This window comes from Triticum urartu, chromosome 5A (assembly GCF_056163025.1).
Source record: "Triticum urartu cultivar PI428250 chromosome 5A, HENAU_Tu73, whole genome shotgun sequence".
In the NCBI taxonomy this organism is placed as follows: Eukaryota; Viridiplantae; Streptophyta; class Magnoliopsida; order Poales; family Poaceae; genus Triticum; species Triticum urartu.
In genome coordinates, this window is record NC_141877.1 from 403,211,931 (window position 1) to 403,233,819 (window position 21,889).

General features: G+C 44.5%; 1 protein-coding gene across 6 annotated transcripts; it reads left to right on the plus strand.

The window, feature by feature from the left end:
• The first annotated feature begins 7,654 nt into the window (after positions 1-7,654).
• On the plus strand, positions 7,655-20,901 carry LOC125509257 (lysine-specific demethylase JMJ26). Of its 6 annotated transcripts, none has more exons than XR_015604762.1 (12): positions 7,656-8,492; positions 8,581-8,683; positions 9,008-9,329; positions 9,418-9,481; positions 9,585-10,290; positions 10,930-11,259; positions 11,486-11,797; positions 11,875-11,947; positions 12,052-12,137; positions 12,264-12,383; positions 15,514-15,659; positions 20,643-20,901. XR_015604762.1 is itself a non-coding variant. In XM_087526188.1 (11 exons), the coding sequence occupies exons 1-11, from the start codon at positions 7,945-7,947 to the stop codon at positions 17,882-17,884; spliced, it is 2,856 nt and encodes a 951-aa protein (XP_087382314.1). In that variant the 5' UTR covers positions 7,655-7,944; the 3' UTR covers positions 17,885-18,020. The 6 variants fall into 6 exon arrangements, 4 of the variants coding, with proteins under 4 accessions (XP_087382314.1, XP_048530143.1, XP_087382313.1 ...); XR_015604761.1 differs by lacking the exon at positions 20,643-20,901 and adding an exon at positions 16,142-16,518; XM_087526188.1 differs by lacking the exons at positions 15,514-15,659; positions 20,643-20,901 and adding an exon at positions 17,693-18,020 and having other exon boundaries at positions 7,655-8,492.
• The last annotated feature ends 988 nt before the right edge of the window (positions 20,902-21,889 follow it).

The following is a 21,889-nucleotide window of genomic DNA, read 5'->3' on the forward strand; positions in this document are numbered from 1 at the left end:
TGTTTTGATGTACCGAAGGTAGTTAGGAGTCCCGGATGTGATCACAGACATGACGGGGAGTCTCGAAATGGTCGAGACATAAAGATTTATATATTGGACGGCTATATTCGGACACCGGAAAGGTTTCGGGTGATCTCTGAGAAAACCAGAGTGCCGGAGGGGTTACAGGAACCCCCCGGGTGCTAATGGGCCTTGTTGGGCCCTAGTGGAGAGAGAGAGGGGCCGGCCAGGGTAGGCTGCGCGCCCCCTCCCCTTGAGTCCGAATAGGACAAGGAAGGGGGGCGACGCCCCCCCTTGCCTTTCCCCTCTCCCACTCCTTCCTCCCCCCTCCTAGTGGGACTAGGAAACGGGAGTCCTACTCCCACTAGGAGGAGGACTCCTCTTGGCGCGCCCTCCTAGGGCCGGCCGGCCTCCCCCTTGCTCCTTTATATACGGGGGCAGGGGGGCACCCCATGACACACAAGTTGATCATTGATCTTTTAGCCGTGTGCGGTGCCCCCGGCCCCTCCATCATAATCCACCTCGGTCATATCGTAGCGGTGCTTAGGCGAAGCCATGCATCGGTAGCTTCATCAACACCGTCATCACGCCGTCGTGCTGGCGGAACTCTCCCTCGAAGCTCTAATGGATCGTGAGTTCGTGGGATGTCACCGAGCTGAACATGTGCAGATCGCGGAGGTGACATACGTTCGGTACTAGGATCGCTCGATCGTGAAGACGTACGACTACATCAACCGCGTTGTCATAACGCTTCCGCTTACGGTCTACGAGGGTACGTGGACGACACTCTCCCCTCTCGTTGCTATGCATCACCATGATCTTGCGTGTGCGTAGGAATTTCTTTGAAATTACTGCGTTCCCAACAGCAGCGGGGTAACAAGACGTGCGAGAGGAGGACGAAAGGACACGTACAAATACAGTTAATAAAAAACAAATGTTTGCAATTTAATTACCTACTATCATGTCCTGGTTTATAAGTCGTCTTTGTATTTTTGTGCCAGATTTTTACTAGAGACTTAACTAATAAGATACGAATGCATGTCGCCAAAGATTATATCGTCGGATTCGTATTTGAACATAGTTTCCAATTATATATTTTTTATAACATGCATTAACATTTTGTTAGTTAAATTTAAGGTCAAAATATGGCACCGAATATAAAGGGGACTAATAGACCAAGACAGAGGTAGTAGCACACGGTCGCTCTCTACGCAGCGTCGCAACTGCCGGCCGGCTTGTAGACGACCATTCCCCGCGTGTTCAGAGCAAATCACACGGCTTATTAGCAGCAATCGTTTGTGTTATTACTGGTCTTCGCACACATTTCTGATTACGGACCTGTTTGCCGCGTATCACACACATCTTGTTCAGTTGAACTATTTATTTTGTCTTGGCTCATCGCAAATAGTTCATCGAAGTGAACCGTACCATCGCACACACCTTGATCTGGTTGACCGTTTCTATTGTGTTGCCTAATCACACACAGTTCATCCTAGTGAACTGTATGCCGTATATCGCACACACCCTCATCTAGCTGCCCGTTTATGTTGTTCTGCCTCATCGCAAACAGTTTTGTTGGATTAACCGTTTGCCACACATCGCACACGCAACTCTAATCTAAATCGTGTTTGATGTCACCGCCATCGCAAACATTTTGTATCTTTTTGATGGTTTTATTACATCACCATTTGTGATTAATGCATCACACACAGTTTCATCGAAGGGTCTCTGATTGTACTGTCGCGTTTGGACCAACCTGCAGTAGTGTTGGGATCTGATCGGTCCAAATGTGACCATGGCAGTGCTAGGGTTTTTGAATGGTGGTAGTATGCCAGACTATGTGAACAACACGGTGATTGTGCTTATACCCAAGGTGAAGAACCCACAAAATATCACCCAGTATAGGCCAATTTCGCGACGCAATGTTCTATATAAACTATGTTCCAAAGTTTTGCTAACCGGTTGAGGGAGATTCTGGATGAGATTATTGCAGAGGAGCAAAGTGTGTTCGTTCCCGGACGGCTCATTACCGGCAATGTCCTAATAGCATATGAATGCATTCATTCGATGAGAAAGAAAGGAGGGAAACAAGGATGGTGTGCGCTTAAGATTGACACGATCAAAGCTTATGATCACGCCGAGTGGGCATATTTGTGCAACAACTGGGTTTCGGGGAGGAGTGGATATCCCTTGTTATGAGGTGTGTTACCACTGTGAACCTTCAAGTTAAAGTCAATGGCGAGCTCCTCCCGGTGTTTTGTCCTACCAGGGGATTCCGCCAAGGTGACCCGATATCCCCCTATCTATTTTTGCTATGCGGAGAAGGCCTATTTTGTATGCTGCAAAATTATGATGGAGGCTGGATCGATAGGGGAATCCATATAAGTTACTCTGCACCATGGGTCTCCCATCTCTTGTTTGCTAAAGATTTTTTTATTTTTATGAAAGCGGATGGTTGGAGTGCTACAAGGTTGAATGAGATACTTGAACAGTACACCATGGGCTCTGGTCAGAGTGCAAATAAAATGAAAAGTTATGTCTTCTTTAGTCCTAACAGTGGGGCATCGATTAGAAGGGGAGTCAAAGCAGTACTACAGATAAACCGAGAAGCGATGACAGAGAAGTACCTAGGTCTTCCCACGGCTGCGGGTAAGATCATAGAACAATAGTTTGGACACATCAATGAACAGCAAGGGCCAAGGTTCAAGGATGGTGTGAAAGGGAAATGTCGTGTGCGACAAAGGAGGTTCTCTTGAAGCCACCGGTTCAAGCTTTACCGGCCTATTCTGTGAGTTGCTTCAAACTCATAAAAGGTTTGTGCAAGAAGTTGTTGACAAACATGTCAAAATATTGGTGGGCTGGATCACTTGACAAGAGAGGAATGCATTGGCAATCTTGGGATAAGATGTTGAAAGTGCAACTATCCCTAGGTGGTTTTGGTAATTCCTAACAACATATAGCTCATTGAGCTAATGGTATTCCAAGATTAATATTTCAGGAAAAGCTCAATGAATGGCATGGCATGGATGAGGAAAGTGGACCCTCAAAATACTAAGGACAAAAAGATTGGCTCAAGCTCAAAGCTCAAGACTCTACATTTTATATTTTAGTGATCCAAGATCACATTGAGTCTATAGGAAAAGCCAATACTATTAAGGAGGGATGAGGTGTTGCTTGATGAGGTTCTTGCTTCATAGTGCTTAGTGATATGCTCCAAAACCCTCAACTACCTTCCCACATCCACATATGACCTAAACCAAAAGTCAAACTCGGCCCCATCGATTCTTTCTATCCGGCGCCACCGAGTTCAGATGTCATAGCCACTGCCACAAACCCTAGGCAAATCGGTCTCACCGATAGGGATCTCGGTCACACCGAGATGGGGTTGTAATCTCTCTGTTTCCCTTCGTAACGTTTCGGTCCTACCGAGATGAGCGATCGGTCCCACCGAGATTGCAATGTAAACTCTATGTTTCCCTTTTGTAACATTTTGGTCCCACCGAAATGAGCGATCGGTCCCACCGAGTTTACCTGACCAACTCTCTGGTTAGCTTATTACCAAAATCGGTCCCACCGAGTTTGTGTAATCGGTCACACCGAGATTACGTTATGCCCTAACCCTAACCATATCGGTCCTACCGAGTTGCATCTCAGTCCCATCGAAAATCCTAACGGTCACTAGGTTTGCTAAATCGGTCCGACCGAGTTTCTTAATTCGGTCTCACCGAGATTGGTAAATTGTGTGTAACGGTTAGTTTTTGTGTGGAGGCTATATATACCCCTCCACCCACTCTTCATTCTTGGAGAGAGCCATCAGAACATACCTACACTTCCAATACACATTTTCTGAGAGAGAACCACCTACTCATGTGTTGAGGCCAAGGTTGGAAAAAGCGGTAGGCGTAAGCGAGGCGGTTGGCCTTCGCCTAGGCAGTGCCTAAGCGCCCTAGGCGTGGCCTAGGCGGTAATATAATTGTTACTCGTAGTGTCTTTGTGATTATTATATGGGTGTTGATATTAGTTTAGGGCATATAAATAAGTTGATTACCATCTACTGCCATTGGAATATAACCCGTTTTGCATATTAGTGCGGTATGTGGCATGATTTCTTACTTGGGTAGATAATTCCTTGCTTGCCCTGCCTAGACCTCCATTTATGCCCTAGGCAAGGCGTTTGACCACTGCCTAGCGCCTAGGCGTGCCTAAGCGCCTCCTAAGCACTTCCTTTTCCAACAGAGGTTGAGGCCAAGATATTCCATTCACACCATATGAATCTTGATCTCTAGCCTTCCCCAAGTTGCTTTCCACTCAAATCTTCTTTCCACCAAATCCATATCCTGCGAGAGAGAGTTGAGTGTTGGGGAAACTATCATTTGAAGCACAAGAGCAAGGAGTTCATCATCAACACACCATTTGTTACTTCTTGAAGAGTGGTGTCTCCTAGATTGGCTAGGTGTCACTTGGGAGCCTCCGACAAAGATTGTGGAGTTGAACCAAGGAGTTTGTAAGGGCAAGGAGATCGCCTACTTCGTGAAGATCTACCGCTAGTGAGGCAAGTCCTTCGTGGGCGATGGCCATGATGGGATAGACAAGGTTGCTTCTTCGTGTACCCTTCGTGGGTGGAGCCCTCCGTGGACTCGCGCAACCGTTACCCTTCGTGGGTTGAAGTCTCCATCAACGTGGATGTACGATAGCACCACCTATCGGAACCACGACAAAAACATCTGTGTCTCCAATTATGTTTGAATTCTCCAAACCCTTCCCTTTACATTCTTGCAAGTTGCATGCTTTACTTTCCGCTGCTCATAGACTCTTTGCATGCTTGCTTGAATTGTGTTAAGATTGCTTGACTTGTGCTAAGATAGCTAAAATCTGCCCAAGACTAAAATTGGGAAAAGGATAGATTTTTAATTGGTCAAGTAGTCTAATCACCCCCCTCTAGACATACTTTCGATCCTACAGATGTGCATAGCTAAATCCAAAGGTAGACTTGGTTTTAGAGATTTTGAGACTTTTAGTGATGCAATGCTTGCTAAACAAGCATGGAGACTCCTTGAAAATCTTGATAGTTTGTGTGCTAGAGTGCTCAAGGGTAGATACTACCCAAATGGGGATTTTTTTACGGTTGGATGTCCGGCGGGTGCATCAAAAACATGGCAAGAAATTATTGAGGGAAGGGAGATGCTCAAAAGTGGACTTATTCGGCGTGTGGGAGACGGGACGACGACGGAAGTGTGGCATGATCAGTGGATACAAGGCACCTGTTCGATGAGACCCATGGGCGCACGGTCTGCTATCTCTATTCAGTTGGTCTCTGACTTAATTGACCCCGTGTCAAATCAGTGGAATTCAAACCTCATCGAAGTTGTGTTCTACCCTCCAGATGTAGACGCAATTCCGCATATGCCAAGACCACAGCGAGCAGGGCCTGATATTTGGGCCTGGGCCTGGGAGAAATCAGGACTATTCTCTGTTCGCTCCGCCTATAGAGAAACCATGGAGAGGAGGGTAAGAGAATCAGTGCAAGTGGAAAGCTCTAATGGGGAAGGCGAAACATGGTGAGCGCTATGGAAGGTGAACGTACCCCCCCCCCCCAAATCAGAGTGTTCTGGTGGCGCGTGCTGAAAGGTTTCTTGCCTAATTACAGTGAACTTCAGATACGTCGCATCAGAACGTTGTCATGTTGCCCGATGTGTGGGCATGATGATGAATCACCGTTTCACAGTTTGATGGCATGCGATCGTGCAAACAAATTCTGGGAGTCAGCTGCTCGGTTCTTTGATCTCAAAATCCCACGACTAAATCCATTGACATGGAGTAGAGATATGGTGGACTACCAGATCATACCAAGGGATGAAGCAGCTATTATGATTACAGTCATGTGGACGATTTGGCATTCATGTAACAACTATACAGATGGTGAGAAAGAGTATCAACCACACCAGTTAATGATCATTATCAAGGAGGTTGTGCGGGCACTTAAGCTACCGCTGAAGGAGAAAGATCAGAGTATGCCCACTCCTAAGTGGCAGCGACCGGAGGCAGGTTGGACTAAGGTTAATACAGATGGAGCCATCGACTCCGAACGGGGCAGGGGTGGCGCTGGGATCATTGCCAGAGATGATCAAGGGATTTTCATTCAAGCAACATGTATACAATACGGTGGAGCCACTGACCCCCTAGCGATTGAGCTGCTGGCATGCCAGGATGCAATGATCCTAGCACGGGATATGGGATGGCAAAGAGTGCTACTAGAAACAGACTGTCAAGAGATTCAAAGGTTGTGGAGGTCAACCCAGAATTCTATTGGCTATCATATTTTACGGGAGATGGAGGAAGTAATCTTCTCCAGGGTTTCGAGCTCCGGTTCTCTAGCTGTCAGTCAAATGAGGCGTCCCACCGGTTAGCGAAGGAGGCTTTAGAAATTGATACTCACTCTGTAACTTTTGATGTAATTCCTAGCTGGTTGACCGATTTTGTTCAGTCAGACATGCTTACGCCTATTGAATAAAGTGCCGAAGGGCGTTTAGCTTCAAAAAAAAAGAGCAAAGAGATAGAGAGAAAGTTAAAAAAAGTTCTACCCTTATAGTCAACCTTGTAGCCAACTCTATTGCTTGAGTAATTAATAATGCTAACTCTTGATGACATGTCATGTTTATATAGCCAGCTGCTTGCTATATTGTTAACCATGCTCTAAGACTAGTCACAGTGGGGAGTAATTTAGAGCAGTAACATGCACATGTTACTAGTGTAGAAGGTAGTAACATATGTGTTGTGTCATGCATCACTCATTTGTTACTCCCCCGGTCCTTTTTACTTTGCATATTAGGTTTGTCTGAAGTCAATCTCATTCAACTTTGACCAAATTTATAAAAAAATTATTAACATTCACATAACAATACATTTATTATTAGATCCATCTCGGAATATATTTTCATATTATATTTATTAGATGTTATAGATGTTAATATTTTCTAATATAAATTTGGTCAAACTTAGCAAACTTTGACTTCAAACAAAGCTAATGTGCGGAGTAAAAAAGATCGGAGGGAGTAGGTTGTAAACTCATCTTTTCTTGATATATGTGATGTTACAATAACTACCTATATTACCACATGTCTCTCTTTCTTCATTAATTACATACCACATCATCTATTTTACCTAGATAAGTATGGTGTTATCACCTACATATATTACTTTCACTGTGGGTAATCTAAGCCAAACAAAGAATCGTCCCCTGATTGCGAACATGTCTGGTCATCCCGGGCAGATGCTTTCAACACGGCCGTAACCTGGTACCTCCGTCAAAAACAGAAAACGCGTCAAGGTCTTAGCTAACAATACCTGGCCTGGCCGGCCTATATATACTTTGTACAGAAAAGATCCGTTGGACCTTTCTACCCGTCGAAAGTCGTGCGGCACGCCTCACAAGTCACGACCTGTCACGTCCGTCAACGTCAGTCAGGTCCATGCCGTAGCGAACGAACCTTCGTTACGCACCTGTAATTACGCTTTTATGTACAAAAAAATATAGCAGGTAATAAACGACAGTAACATTTACCCTACATTTTTCCCACACAGAAAAACCTTTACCGCAGCTAAAAACTCCCACCCGCCCACCCGCCAGTCACGAGGAGCGACCAACCCACCGGAAACCGAATCAAAAACCAGCAGCGGCCGCAGCAGCGGGGAGGAGCGAGCCTCGTATCGGGCCGCCCCGTACGCGCATTCCACGTGGTCGCTACTCCCTCCGCCCCTCACTCCTCTCCGACGAAAACACCTGCGGGCTGCGGCCCTGCCCGCCCCGGCCAGATTGCGCCCGACGGGGATAGGCGTAGGTATTAAATCCGGGAGATCGGATTGGAAACAAAATCGAATCCCCAAATCTGGGTTGCTCGCCCTGATCGTCCCTGGGCTCGCGCGGCGTCGGCGTCGGCGGCGGCCATGGGGGCGATGGGTTGCCGTCGGGCCGCGGGGACCGTCGGCTGGCAGTACGTCTTCGAGGATGAGGAGAACGAGCGCGAGGACGAGGACGCGCCGCTCGTGGAGGAGGAGGGGGCGGACGAGGACTGGGGGGTCGAGATGGAGAGGAGGGGGACGAAGAGGAAGGGACCGCGCTCGTCGCGGCCGCGCAAGCAGCGGCGCGTCGCCACGCTCTTCGCCTCGCCGGCGTCGTCCGACTCCGGGCCCCCGTCGTCTAGCGCCGTGCCCAAGCGGCGGCGCGTCGCCAAGCTCTGCGCCTCGCCGGAGTCGTCCGACTCCGGGTCCCCGTCGTGGAGCGCCGTGCCCAAGAGGCGGCGCAGCGGAAACGGGGCCAAGAGGGGCCGCCCCGTCGCCGTCCCCGAGGAAACGGAGACGCCGAGCACCAGCGCCGCGGGCCGCGCCAAGGGGAGGAGGTCGTGCCACCAGTGCAAGGCGGCAATGAAGCAGCAGATGACCAAGTGTAAGCAATGCCGCGAGAAGATTTACTGCGGCCCCTGCATCGATGATATGTACATCTCTCTTCTCACCCCGCTTGTATTGTTCGGTTATTAGCACGAATGGACATCCGAGTTACCAGCGAGGCCTGTGGGTTTGCAGGTACCCGGAGTTGTCGTTGGCCGAGGTTAGAGTCAGCTGCCCGTCTTGCCGTGGAATCTGCAATTGTAAACGGTGCACTGCCAAGGAGCAGGGTGAACCCAAGGTGATGATCTTGTTGCTTGTTGAGTTATTTCTGATTGTGCAAACGCATCAGCAGTTCAGCATGATATCACATATCAGCACTTCAGATTTGTAGGTTACATTCATAAGATTTCTTGTTTTAAATTATATAATTCTTCTCTGTTGTGACAACTGACAATGCTGTGACTTGTAGTACAAATTGTTGTTGGATTGTGACAAGGAAATCTATTATCAAGTGTTTGCAGTTTTTGACATACTTACAGATTTGTGAAACCATAACAGCTGCAACAAAAGAAAATCGACACCATATGCTGAGGTCTAAAATATGTATTTTTCCCCTTAATAGAGTTCAGTTTTGAGGAAACGCAACGGCAGTAGATCAGTAACGAAGAGAAAGAAGACTAACACCTCAGGTGTAAAGTCAACCAGGGTTTGTAATGAGGTGCCACAGACCGAAGCAAATGATAACAACTTCCTAAGTTCCAATGAGATTAATAGCACATCGGTCATATTAGACAAGGTAGATACGTTGGATGCAAGAGCTGATGAGATTGCTCGTGAAACTAAAGTAAAACATGCTAGATATCTGTTGCACTATCTGGTGCCTTGTTTGAGTGACCTGAACAGGGATCAGATGGTTGAGACAAAAATCGAGGCCAAAATTCAAGGTAAACTAGATTCTCCAGAACATGTGAAAACTAAACAGAGTAGCCTTGCAACTAATCGTTAGTACTTACCCTGTTTTCTGCCAAACAGGGTTGGAATTGTCTGAACTGAGTGTTGAACAGGCTGACTGCCGGAATGATGAGAGGATGTTCTGGTACTGAGTGCTCCATTCATCCAACTTTGGATTTTTTTTTTACTTCCTGTTATTATTTTTTACTCCTACTTTGTAGTTATGATTTCTTTTCTATTTTGTCTAGTGACAATTGCAGAACTTCGATCTTTGATCTGCATAGAAGCTGTCCAAACTGCTCATATGAATTATGCATTGCGTGCTGTAAGGAGCTTCGTGAAAATAATCTAAAGGGCTCTTGTCGGGAAGAGCTGGTATCTTATCCTAATAGAGGAATCGACTATATGCATGGTGGTGATCCATCACCTGAGTTGATGAACTACATACAAACAGGTTTGTCCAGTTGCCAGCCTAAGACTACCAAGTGGTGTGCTAATACTGATGGGACTATTAATTGCCCCCCACCTGAACTTGGTGGTTGTGGTGATCATGCCCTTAAGTTGAGACAGATGTTTCCAAAAGATTGGTTAAATAAGCTTGAAAGCGATGCTCTACAGTTGAGTAAGCAGCTAGAACCTTCTGATATTGTCAGCGGATATACACATGAATGCCCGTGCTGTACTAAACATGAAAATGCAAGACATGCTGCCACCAGAAATAATTCAACGGATAACTGCCTATACTGTCCAAAATCAGATAATGAGAAAGCAGAAGATCTAACTCACTTCCAGAGTCACTGGGTTAAAGGAGAACCTGTTATTGTGCAAGGGGTACTACAGAAAATGCCACATTTGAGCTGGGAGCCACCACATATGTGGTCTGAAGTACATGGTGCTAGTACTACCCCTGATATGAAAAATGTGAAGTGTATTGATTGTTTATCTTGTTGTGAGGTTAGTGAAAAACATTCCATATCTAGGATTTTTTTTATTTCTTGAATACCTTTATATTGTACTCCCTCGGTATCAAAATATAAGACGCTTTTTGAAACTTATATTTTGATACGGAGGGAGTATTTGTTTGTCAACTGATTCGAAATACATAAGATATTCAGGTGTAAAAAAACACTTTGTTGTCAAGATCTAGAATTTTTTCCAAAGGTATCTGGTAACTGATCGTGTTACACATTTACCAAATTTCTGTAATTATTATGAGCATTCTATACATATCCATCGGTTTTAATACAATTATTAGCATCCTGAATGTCGAAAAGGTCCTGGTGTCAATTAATTTGTTCACCGTCACCCAAAAAATTTGTTCAGTCCCATGAGCTCATTAGCTGGAAAGTGTTCACTGTCTTGAAGTACACTTTTCTTTGGTTATTTCAGGAATAACTCATCACAGTTGTCTGAAATATGTAATTTAATTTAAGTGGAAGGTTCCAAGAGAATATATATTCAGACAAATTTCTGTTAGGATGGATGAGGGGGTTGAATTAATCTGTTTCATGCGGACTTGATCAGTGTAATCATATGTTTTTCATTTCTCATTACCCAGAAAGGAAATTCACCTTTTGTGTTTAAATAATCCAGGTCGAGATACGCACACAGGATTTCTTCAATGGATACTATTATGGTCGGGTGTATCAAAATGAATGGCCCGAAATGCTTAAATTGAAGGACTGGCCTACTTCAAATCATTTTGAAGAGCTTTTGCCTTCGCATGGAGTGGAATACATCAATTCTTTACCCTTTCAACCGTACACAAATTTGAAATCTGGCTTGCTAAGTGTCTCCGCATTGCTTCCTGATGACATTCTAAAGATTGACATGGGCCCAAAGTCATACATAGCTTATGGCTATGCGCAGGAACTTGGCAGAGGAGATTCTGTTACGAAACTTCATTGTGATATATCTGATGCAGTAAGTAAATAGCTGTACTCCCTTAGCAATTGAGAAGCACAAATACCTTGGAAGCAAATTCCTATCTCTTGTGTACATATGAAAGGAAAAATTTCACACTTGCTTACCTCAAAGAACTTAATTTTCTTGTAGTGCAGAACATTCAATTTCATGGACCATGATTGGTGCTAGTCTTGCTGAGATTTGCTTCTCTTTAATTATTCTATGTTAACTTTGATATTGTTAGGTTAATGTTTTGATGCATACTGCAAAAGTTGCCCCTTCTGAAAGACAAGAAAATGCAATAAAAAACTTGAAAGCAAGACATGAGGTACAAGATGAAAAGGACTGTTGTGGGAATTTTGCAATTGATGGAAGTGATCCATGTCATAAAAACTGTCTGGATTCAAACCATACATCCTCTCCTAACTACAGCAAGGACGATGATGGAGGTGCTTTATGGGATATTTTCAGGAGGGAGGATGTTCCAAAACTGGAAACATACCTTCGTAAACATTCCAAGGAATTTCGCCATATATATTGTTCTCCAGTTGAAAAGGTTGGTAATTGTGTGATATGAACAACCTTGTACTTGCTGCCATCATGTTTAACATCTTTCACCATGTTTGATTGCAGACATTTAACCCTCTACATGATGAAACATTCTATCTAACTGAGGAACATAAAAGGAGACTTAAAGAGGAGCATGGTGAGTTCTGTTTGTCTGCTTTTGTAACACTTTGCCAATTCTGTACTGCAAATGGTTGCAGTGTCTGGTTTGTATTTTCTTGAATTTTTGGTACTCCCATTTAGGAATCGAGCCTTGGACATTTGTACAAAAACTTGGAGAGGCGGTTTTTATACCTGCTGGGTGCCCTCATCAAGTACGGAATCTCAAGGTAAATGTTCTCAGTTTACCATAGTAGTGCCAGAACTCCATACCTGTGCTAGATAGGGGAGAACTGCGAAATAATATTTAAGTTTGCATGTTATGTACCTGATTATTTTTATTGTTATCATTGCAGTCTTGCACGAAAATTGCTATAGATTTTGTATCACCTGAGAATGTCCAGGAGTGTGTTAAGTTAACTCAGCAATTCCGCGTGCTTCCTAAGAACCACAGAGCAAAAGAAGATAAATTAGAGGTAAGTATGACCTTTTTTATGAACATAATTAAGACTTTTTCAATGCACCCATTTTAACCATCCTGCATTACATATGCATTTCAATCAGCATTAAGCTAAGCTTGGGACTATAATTAATATATTATTACAATGCAAGATGAGCTCCTGTGTGCTCTTTTCTCTTCTTTTGTTGAGACCAGCTGCAACATGCTCGGTACCTAACTTTGGATTGTAACAGAAGTTGTGTTACTTCCTTTTAACTTCCTTTTATGCAAGGGTATAACTAATTAAATCTGCCACATTACATCATAAATTAACCTCCTTCTGATTGTGTGTTGCCTCATCTTTTCATCCTTCTCACTGGCAACCATCTCCTTTATATCCATCCTGGCATCAACTTTCCTCCTGTGTTTGTTGGCTTGACATGTAGTCACTGATGTGACCCTCACGCTACCACGGCTGCCGTGACCCATGCCTTTGCAGTGTCGCTGCCGACACAGTCTCTGTCTCTTTGTGCTGTCGCAGCCGTGCATGTATTGTAGTGAACTTAAGGCACCAGCACCGCTGCTGTTGCAACCCTTGCAGTGAAGTTCCTCTGCTGTCATTACCATGACCTACAGTGCCCCCATCTTCTGTGCCATTGCTGGCAAAGCGATTGTTGCTCTTGGGACCTAGCACCACCCTGGCCATATTCCTACCGGCCTGACTCTATACACTAACTACCGCAGCTTCATGCGTGTTGGTGTCACGAGATGGGGAGAGAAGTGCAGCATCTGTAGGATTATTATATCGGACTGTCTCTAGGTATGCATTTCAGGAACGAGATCGTTGTAGCTTTTCTCTTTCTTATTATACTTGACTCACGGACATATTGGTAGGTTGCAATCAGATCTACAGATGGATATCATACTTTTTCATGTCCCATTTTGTATTTTTTCCTTGCAATTGAAGTCGGATATTTTTTCCCCACTTTAGCATCCGCTTCTCAAAACGTCCCATGATCCACAAAATTAATGCGGTCTTAGTTCCCAACTCTTGAAATATCCCTTCCCTCATTCTCAAACGGACTCTCAATCATGAATCCTCATTAGCCACATCACCTTCTGGACAGTAGCCCTTGGATCAAGCGGGAACACAATTCAAATCATAGGATTGCACTCCTTTGCAGGCTCAGACAATGTCCAATGCAAATCGCGTAAACATGCACTTAAAAAAAAGAAAAAAAAGTGTGCCCATATTAAAAGTCCTAGCTTCCAAAGCAAACAAGTTTAGAGGTACTTACATTATATTTGAAAAAGGCAAGAACCCATAGAGATTATATTTGAGCAGATGGTTGCAAACCGGCCAGGAATTTTATCCCTAGCGCCCACTGTCAGCGCTTTGTGGGCAAAAGGCAGTTCCATGAAAATATGACATGGCAGTTAGAGTAGAATATTATAGGGAGACAGATCGGATTCACGTGCAATACAAGAGATGACAGTATATTAATTTGACTAACCGGCACCTTTTGGGCAGAAACAAGCATTTGTATTTGTAATAACTTTTATGCACCTCTTCAAATATTATGATTGCTACAGAGAATATGCCACAATTTCTTCTCGCCTACTTCTAGACTTCCTGTTTTCTGTGCACAATCATACTGCAACATATACACCTGTTGACAACATCACTCCTGCAAGCCATCTCTCTTCTTTTTGCTGACGAGGATTTCTGAACTGATAACATAACCCTTCCGTTTTGTGCTTTCTCCAGTCCTCAAAATCCACTCGTTGTAAACCTTGTCTTTTTGAAGATAATTTCTGAAGGTGATTAACATCATGAATCCCTTCTCTTTTGTTTTTGGCTGATTGTTCCTGATTTGATGACCATCAAGTTCTCCTTTAGTTTCTCCAACACAATGTCCAAGAGCCATGACCATCGAACAGATTCTCCTTCAGGGTTTCTGTAAACTACTCTTTGCAACCCTTGTTCTTTTTGAAGATAATTTCTGAAGGTGATGAACAGCACGAATCCCTTCTCATTTGTTTCTGTCTGATTTTTCATGAATTGATGACCACCAAGTTCTCGTTTAGTTTCTCCAACACAATGTCCAAATCCACGATCATCAAACAGAAAAAAAACAATTCCTGCGAGCAATCACGAGCACTCTAATTCTAAAACTGTATACTTGTTTTGCTATTTGATATTATATATATGGCCCTTGAATAGAAAATTCCGGCCGTTCTCCCGGTTGAATATGACATCATGCAACTTAATTTTGTCATGCATGAAGTCATGACCCACCCATTTTTGTGCCAATGATGTGGCAGAGTTGGTCCTTTCAAATTGGTGATGTGATCCGAGGGAAGTCCCAATGTGTTTATCTTATGTTATATATATTCAATATGTAGTCCATATGTATGTGTATCTCTCCTCGGAGTTTTGCTTAGTGGCATGTTTTAGGTACATCTCACATCATTAAATTGCTCGAGGCGATGTTCTCGGCGCAGTCCCAATCTTGCATGATGAATCTCACTGGCCCGGGAGTCCAATTTGCACATTTCAAGATCTAGTTAGGACAATGACATTAACAATAGGCTACAATAAGGTGTTGTTTGTACTCCCTTTGTTCATCAATATATGACGTTTTAGACTGATCATACAAGTCTCTAAAATGTCTTATATTAATGAACAGAGGGAGTAGTTGTTTACGACACAAATTTCATAGCTTGCTCTCATCCAACCTTGTTTATTGCTGCAAGTCTAAAGTTATTATGAATCCACTCTAACCACCTTAACTTAATTTTGTGGACTAGTTGGGCCATGCCATTGCGGGCCCTTTACTTTGCACAGTTTCCCAACTTAATTTGTTTAGTTTTTAGGATATGCTCATAAGATCGTAGTTCCATGGCCACTACCGCAAAATCTGGATGATAAAAGTCTTAATGGTTGAAGCCCTTGTAGTGCGTGGCTAACGAGTTCTATGAACTAGTCTAGAATTTGGTGAACTTATGACTCGGCAAGGTGATCATATCACTCCATCATTAAGTTCCCCTTCAGTGGACAAAAGGTGGGAGGGGGGCCTATGCTAGGTTCCCCATGATCGCCACTGAAGAAGAGTCAACGCATTATTAATATCACGTCAAATGTTTATGGTGCCTGCAATCTTCAGACTCGATGGTGCACTGTCGCGGTCCTAGTCACTCGACCACCAGTGGGTGACTAGTGAGGTGGAACTTAACAATACCAATCGTTGACACATCCCCAACCATTGTTGGGCCAATAAGAGGAAGTCATGCCAAACAAATCCGTGATCAGGTGAATGCTAACTTGAGTTTATCTTATAGTTCGATGAATGGCCGTCCTTTCATCTTCGTTGTTGTTAATCAAACTCAGGCGCCATGTCGAGGAAGCCAACCATATTTTAGTTCTTGAAGAAACAAACCTGCAGAAACAAAATTATAATTGAATTGCTTTGAATACTTATGATAAGTTCGAAAAGAAAAGAAAAAACACTTGCCTTTGATCTTTTGTTGTTGAAACAACATCCTCGAACTGCAACGTGAAAATGGGGCATACTACTAAACGTAGTCGTCGAGTCTACTTTTCAACCCTATAAAACATGTATCATTTGAAGTAGGCGTGTTTTGGGAAAAGCTATTGCACAAGAGTTGCCAAGTTTGTGACTTATCCACCCAAAGCATCCATGCAAATATTGTTCTTGCTAGTCCATTCGGATTCGGAAGAACAATGTTTCCCCTAATTCACGCCCTATGTTTATCAACATTCTGTGTGAACAGGTACTAATTCAGCAACTCTCAAAGCTATAGCTTCTCCCCGTTGGCCTTGCTTACACTACAGTAAGGTCACTTGGCTTGGAAAGCTAAGGCTATTTCAGTGATCCGTAGGTGAGGGGCTCTTGATGAGGTCCACTTTCTCCCAAGGACCAGATAACAACAAAGGATTTCCTTGGAATTGCATTTCCTTTCGCAGCTCTCATTTGCACCTCTCCGGATAGGTGTCTTTTCTCAACACGTTCCTCTCTTAAACGCTGACAAGGTCTCTCTTACAGCCTCTGTCTTTGTTTTGTGAAACATCAAATACTGCATCTACACAGCCATAATTGTTTGTCTTAACTATTGGGCTCTCTAATCCATTCGCTCCCGCTTTCGTCTCAGTGTCGGTCCAGCAGAGTGTTTTCGCCATTGGTGTTCTTTTCTATCTCGATGCATTTCACCGCTCTATCAAAAATTCTCCCAGCTTCAGCCCTGGGATTTCGCTGCGGACCTGAAAAGCCACATACAAGTCTTGGTTTGCATTTTCGTGATTGTTCAGACAATGGATCAAAGTCCGTGTAGCTTCAAATCACCTTCCTAACTAATGGTTCACATTAAGCCTTCCACTTGCAACTACTTCCCTCCCCCACATTGATCTTACGTAGTGAAGATCTGGAGCTCGCCAGGGTCGTTATTGGTGTCTATGTTGGGTTTTCTGTGTTGGTTTTTCAATTTTTATGTGGCCCCTGCTTTCTTCTAATTTTTCTATGTTTTTTTCCTCTTCCGTTTTTTCTATTTTTGTTTACTGCACGGTTTGTGCGCATGTGCGGTTCAGTGTGTAATCACTAATTACAGGGAGTACAGGTGCACTGGTGCACTACACGGTGAGTACATTTGCGTTGTGTGTGGGTGCTACTCCCTCCTGTTCTTAAATATAAGTCTTTTTAGAGATTCCAATAAAAACTACATACGAAGCAAAATAAGTGAATCTACACTTTAAAATATGTCTATATACATTTGTATATAGTCTGTATTAAAATATATATTTAGAAATGGAGGAAGTAGATGCGAAGTATAAGGCCCTGCTTGGAATCCCCGTAAAGTTATACAAAGTAATTACCCCTGTCTATTACTCCTTCCGTTCCTTAAGTCTTTTAGAGATTTCAACATAAACTACATACGGAGCAAAATGAGTGAGTCTACACTCTAAAATATGTCTATGTATTTGTATGTAGTCTATTAAAATCTCTAGAAAGATTTATATTTAGAAACGGAGGAAGCACTGAAGATAAGTAAAATACAACCGGATATAAAAATGGAGCCCAGGGCGCGCTTGGTTCTTATTTCTCTAGTTTGGTCAGTGTCTCCCATGCGCGTCGTTCACGGCTGGAACTCCATGCACTCCAAGGCCGGCGGCTGGAACTTCCATGTGGAGACTGGTTGAGGAAACACGGTAAAACACAATGTTTGCATGTTGTTTGATCGATGCATGTTGTTTTTTTGCCTGCATATGGGGTCTTGTTATCATGAAAGCAATTTTCACCCGAATATTTGGTTGCACACATGAACATAGAGATTACAGTAGAACGCACACGCACATTCGGCGATGACAGGCAGGACGACTATGACAAGGCAGGTAGACTACGACAGAGGGAACCACAGGCACGACTACTGGTCGACACCGGTGTACCAGCAGAGGTTAGGCACAAGGCCCACCACGGCGTCGCAACTAAAGCCAAACAAACCGACGCCGACAGCCACACCTAACTGCAGAACAAGACTGGCGGCGAGATGTCATCGAAGCTTCCCGCGTGCCACAAGAAGGTCGGCGACGCTGGCTACGGCGCACGCAACTGCTGATCATAGGGAGCACGCCACCATGGATTGCCTCCACGACCACTCTGACAAGGTACCAGGTGGCTGGTCGTTACTATAGCATGGCCATGGCAGTTCTTCAATCCCTCAATACCGTCAAAGGAAAACTCAAATGGTGAACAGTACATGGTGAATTTATCAAAATTCATCCAAAATAACTTCAAACATAAACACGAAATTGAATATCTACACTACGAACGAACCAATTGTTTGAATGGAACCACAACGTCGCCATGCATCTTCATGTACAACTTATATTGACTCGCTACACAGTTGTGTAGATTAGAAGGAAAGTGGTGAACAAGATTACGTATGAAGGAGATTAGAGCAACTCCAACGCAGCGACCCAAATCGTTCGTTTGGGTCTGCACGGACAAAAGTGGAGGCTCAACGCGCCGATCCAAACCCAAAACGCGTCCACTTTGTGTCTGCGCCGACCCATCTTGCCACCCTCTGCTCCCTCAGCGACGACAACCCTAGCCACCGACACGATGGGCTTCTTCTTTGGCAATGGCAAAGCCAAGGGCAAGGCCCTCGCCACCCCTCCCCTCGTCGGCGTATTTTCGCCGGTCGAGGCAGCGCATGAGCGTGCCAGTGCACTAGGCGGTGTGGCACTGGCAGCACCGCGTCCCTCTCCCTACCCCGACATCACCCTGCCGCACGACTGTCACTTGGATTCGGAGAGGATCCCAGTGCCGGTAGCGTCGCTATCGGCAAGAGCGCACGAGGAGGTGCGGCGCCAGCGGGCACTGGTGACGGCGGAGCAGCGCCGTGACTTCGCCTACGACGTCGACTCGCTCTATTGAGCGCATTGGTTCGCCTTCGAGCACGAGGAGGCCAGGCAGTGCGGCGTTCGCGAAGTCTCCCGTAGCTCCTCGCCACCGCCCATCGTCGTTCGCGACCATGGCGGCTGTCCTCCGGGAGAGTGAGGAGGATGAGCGGCGCAGGGGGGCATACGAGGAGGAGGCGGCATACCAGGCACGCATGGCGGAGGCCATGGCGCCCGCCGCTAGCCCTGTCGTCCCAAGTCAAGGCCGAGCCGGAGCCTACCCTCATAGAGCGCTACTCCTGGACGGGAGAAGTGTGCGAGTGGGTGAGCACCTTGCTGATCTAGATGGGGGCGAGCACCCTGCTGATCTGGATGGGGGCGACGTCGGCGCAGGAGAAGGCGTACCTTGAGCAATGGCGCAAGCGACGGCTGGCCGAGGAGCGCCACGAGGGCGAGTACCTCGAGCAGTTGGAGTGCGACGCCGAGGAGGAGCAGTGCGAGACGGAGGAGGCGAGCCAGGCCCAGCCCGCGGTGGCATAGCCCGCACCCGACATCGCCTTGTCTGGAACACGGCGGTCCCCTGGGCCGGCCCTGCGTCGATGCTGATCAACCTCACTGGCCCAAACGATGACGAGGATGCCTAGGGCAGCGCGCTGCCTCGTAGTTTAGTTTTTTTTAATGCTTAATTAATGTAATGTGGACGCGTGGACTCTTGCCGGCCTTCGTGGCCGGCCTTAATGTTTAATTAATGTTTGTTTTTATTTTTAAAATATTTGTATTCTTTTTCTTTCGCGCACCGTCAAAATGGGTTAGGTCAGCGTTGGGCATGTGCCGACCCAAACGTGGAAGCGGACATGGGCGTCCGCCTGGCCGACCCAAACCGATGAAAAGCGGACAAAGCGCATTTCCGTTTGGGTTGGCACGTTGAAGTTGCTATTAGGAATTGATTACAGTACACTGGTCATATGTAGATCTACTCATCTATGATTTGTGAAACAGAAAACCCACAACACGAAAGTTGTGTCAGACGAGGTTAAGCTACTAGTCAAAGGAAACTTCAAACGGTCAACCATTTGCCATGAATGTCAAAATTTTCGTCAAAAAGGATTCAAATATGAACATGAAATTCAATACATGAATGGAAGTATGATCGCTTGAATGGAATCAGAACATCGAGACGCATATTTTTCGTGTATAACTTTTCTTGAATCGAAGCATGATTATGTAGAGGCGATGAAGGAGATTAAAAGGTGATTAGAGGAAAATACCTGCAAACCACTTGCATGTGTCCTCAAGAGCCACCCACGTGGGTTTTGAGAGCATCGCTCGGGCCTGGCTGAAAACTGTTAATTTGAGCGTTTTCCAACCATACAGGCAAAACGGTACTTTAAGAATCGTGTCGTGCAGGCCCAACTGTGTTTGCGTATAACCAAAAAAGCTGCATCCAGTGGGCCTGGGCTGTATGCAGGCTACCAAGGCCTGGGCTGTATGCAGACTATCAAACACGTCCTAGGAAATGCAAAGTGAAAACATTTAAGGACAACATGCCTTTTCTGTTCCGATGGCAAAGAAAACCCCTGTAAATTTGTGTAGAGAAAACCCACCACGTGTTGGCACTAATGCATTTTGGGGTGACCTTTGCAAAGAGATGTAATTTCCGGAGACGTAAGCGTGGATTAGGGCATCTGTACCAGAGTGGTACTGTTTCAGGTGGGCTTTTAGTTGGGCCGGAATTTAGTGCTGACCATACGAGTTGAATTTTGATGTATGTTGCAACAAAGAACACACATTATCTTTTCCGATGCATCTTGACTAATTTTACTTGTAAATAATTTACATCGATAACCATGAACCATTACTGACACCTTCTATTTGGTGCAGGTGAAGAAGATGATAATATATGCCGTTGATCATGCCGTGGAGATTCTGAAGGAGCATTGGCATTCTTCCCCGTTGGCTTGCTGACATTGTTAGGGATTTCTGCGATAGGACAAATTGATGACAACGGTGTTGAGTAAAATGAATGGTGTTGCCAAAAGCTCTCTGTAGAAAATAGTTGAGCTCAGTGAAGAAATAAAGTATTATTTTGTTGTTGTGAATTATATTATACATGCACAGTGCAGTAATAGTTCAATCACCAGGGATAGGAGCTATGTATCTATCATACGTACGTAGCTATACTTAGGAAGCAGACGCTCAAAAACCTATAAGAATATGCAAGTTAGATCCCAAACTTAGTGACCGACTGCAGGCAAGCTTTAAGCATCTCCTACTTTAAACTACCATCTACTCTAACGCAAACTCCTTGAGGCACAAATGAGTATGTTATTTTCAGTTTCCCGTAAGGGCATCCAATAGCTACCCACATGGCCCTCGTGACTTACTTTTTAGATGCATTGATGGATGAGTGTTACCCCCTTTAGTACAAAGTTGAGTCACTTATTTTAGGATGAAGGGAATATATCATTGTTACATTACAAATAATTATGTACTTATCTGTTCCAAAATAATAATAATATAAGGTGTACTTAGTATTACTAAGACAAGGCTTTAACCAAGCATTACTCCCTCGGTGCATGTAACCTTGTGATCTAGCTCTAACTTTGATAATTGATTTGACCAACAAAACATATGCAATATGCTCCAAATATATACCACTAGATTATGTTTTTCGAAGACATAGTCAAAATAACAGTGCATCATAGACAAACTATCAACAACTACAGTACTAAAAAAAAGGACAGACCCAGTGCATAGAAGCTCCCACACAAGATGGGGTATGGGGAGGGATTATAGGAATCTAGCCTTACCCCTGCGAAGTGCAATGTAGAGAGGCTGGTTCGAACCCAGGATGCACAAATGGGGAGGACTTCGCCATTGCGCATCCTTATACAATACTAAAAACAAACCTATTAACATCAAATTTAAATTGCATAGGCTAATGTTAATAATGCAAGTGCATGTGGAAAGCTAAATATAAGGTGTATTGTAAAATAGAATATGCCACATTAAATGATCAAATTGTAGTATTAGTAAGCACAATTAAGAAAACTAAGCTATGGATAACCAAAAACGAGGTCAACAATTAGACTAGTCTAACCTACTCATAATATAAAATAGAACATGGC

Bases quoted from the DNA above. Each gene is read 5' to 3' on its own strand.
- LOC125509257 (XM_087526188.1), top strand. From the start codon at position 7,945: ATGGGGGCGATGGGTTGCCGTCGGGCCGCGGGGACCGTCGGCTGGCAG. The intron at 12,138-12,263 runs GTAAATGTTCTC...TTATCATTGCAG, and splicing joins ATCAAGTACGGAATCTCAAG to TCTTGCACGAAAATTGCTAT. The intron at 12,384-17,692 runs GTAAGTATGACC...ATGAACATAGAG, and splicing joins CAAAAGAAGATAAATTAGAG to ATTACAGTAGAACGCACACG.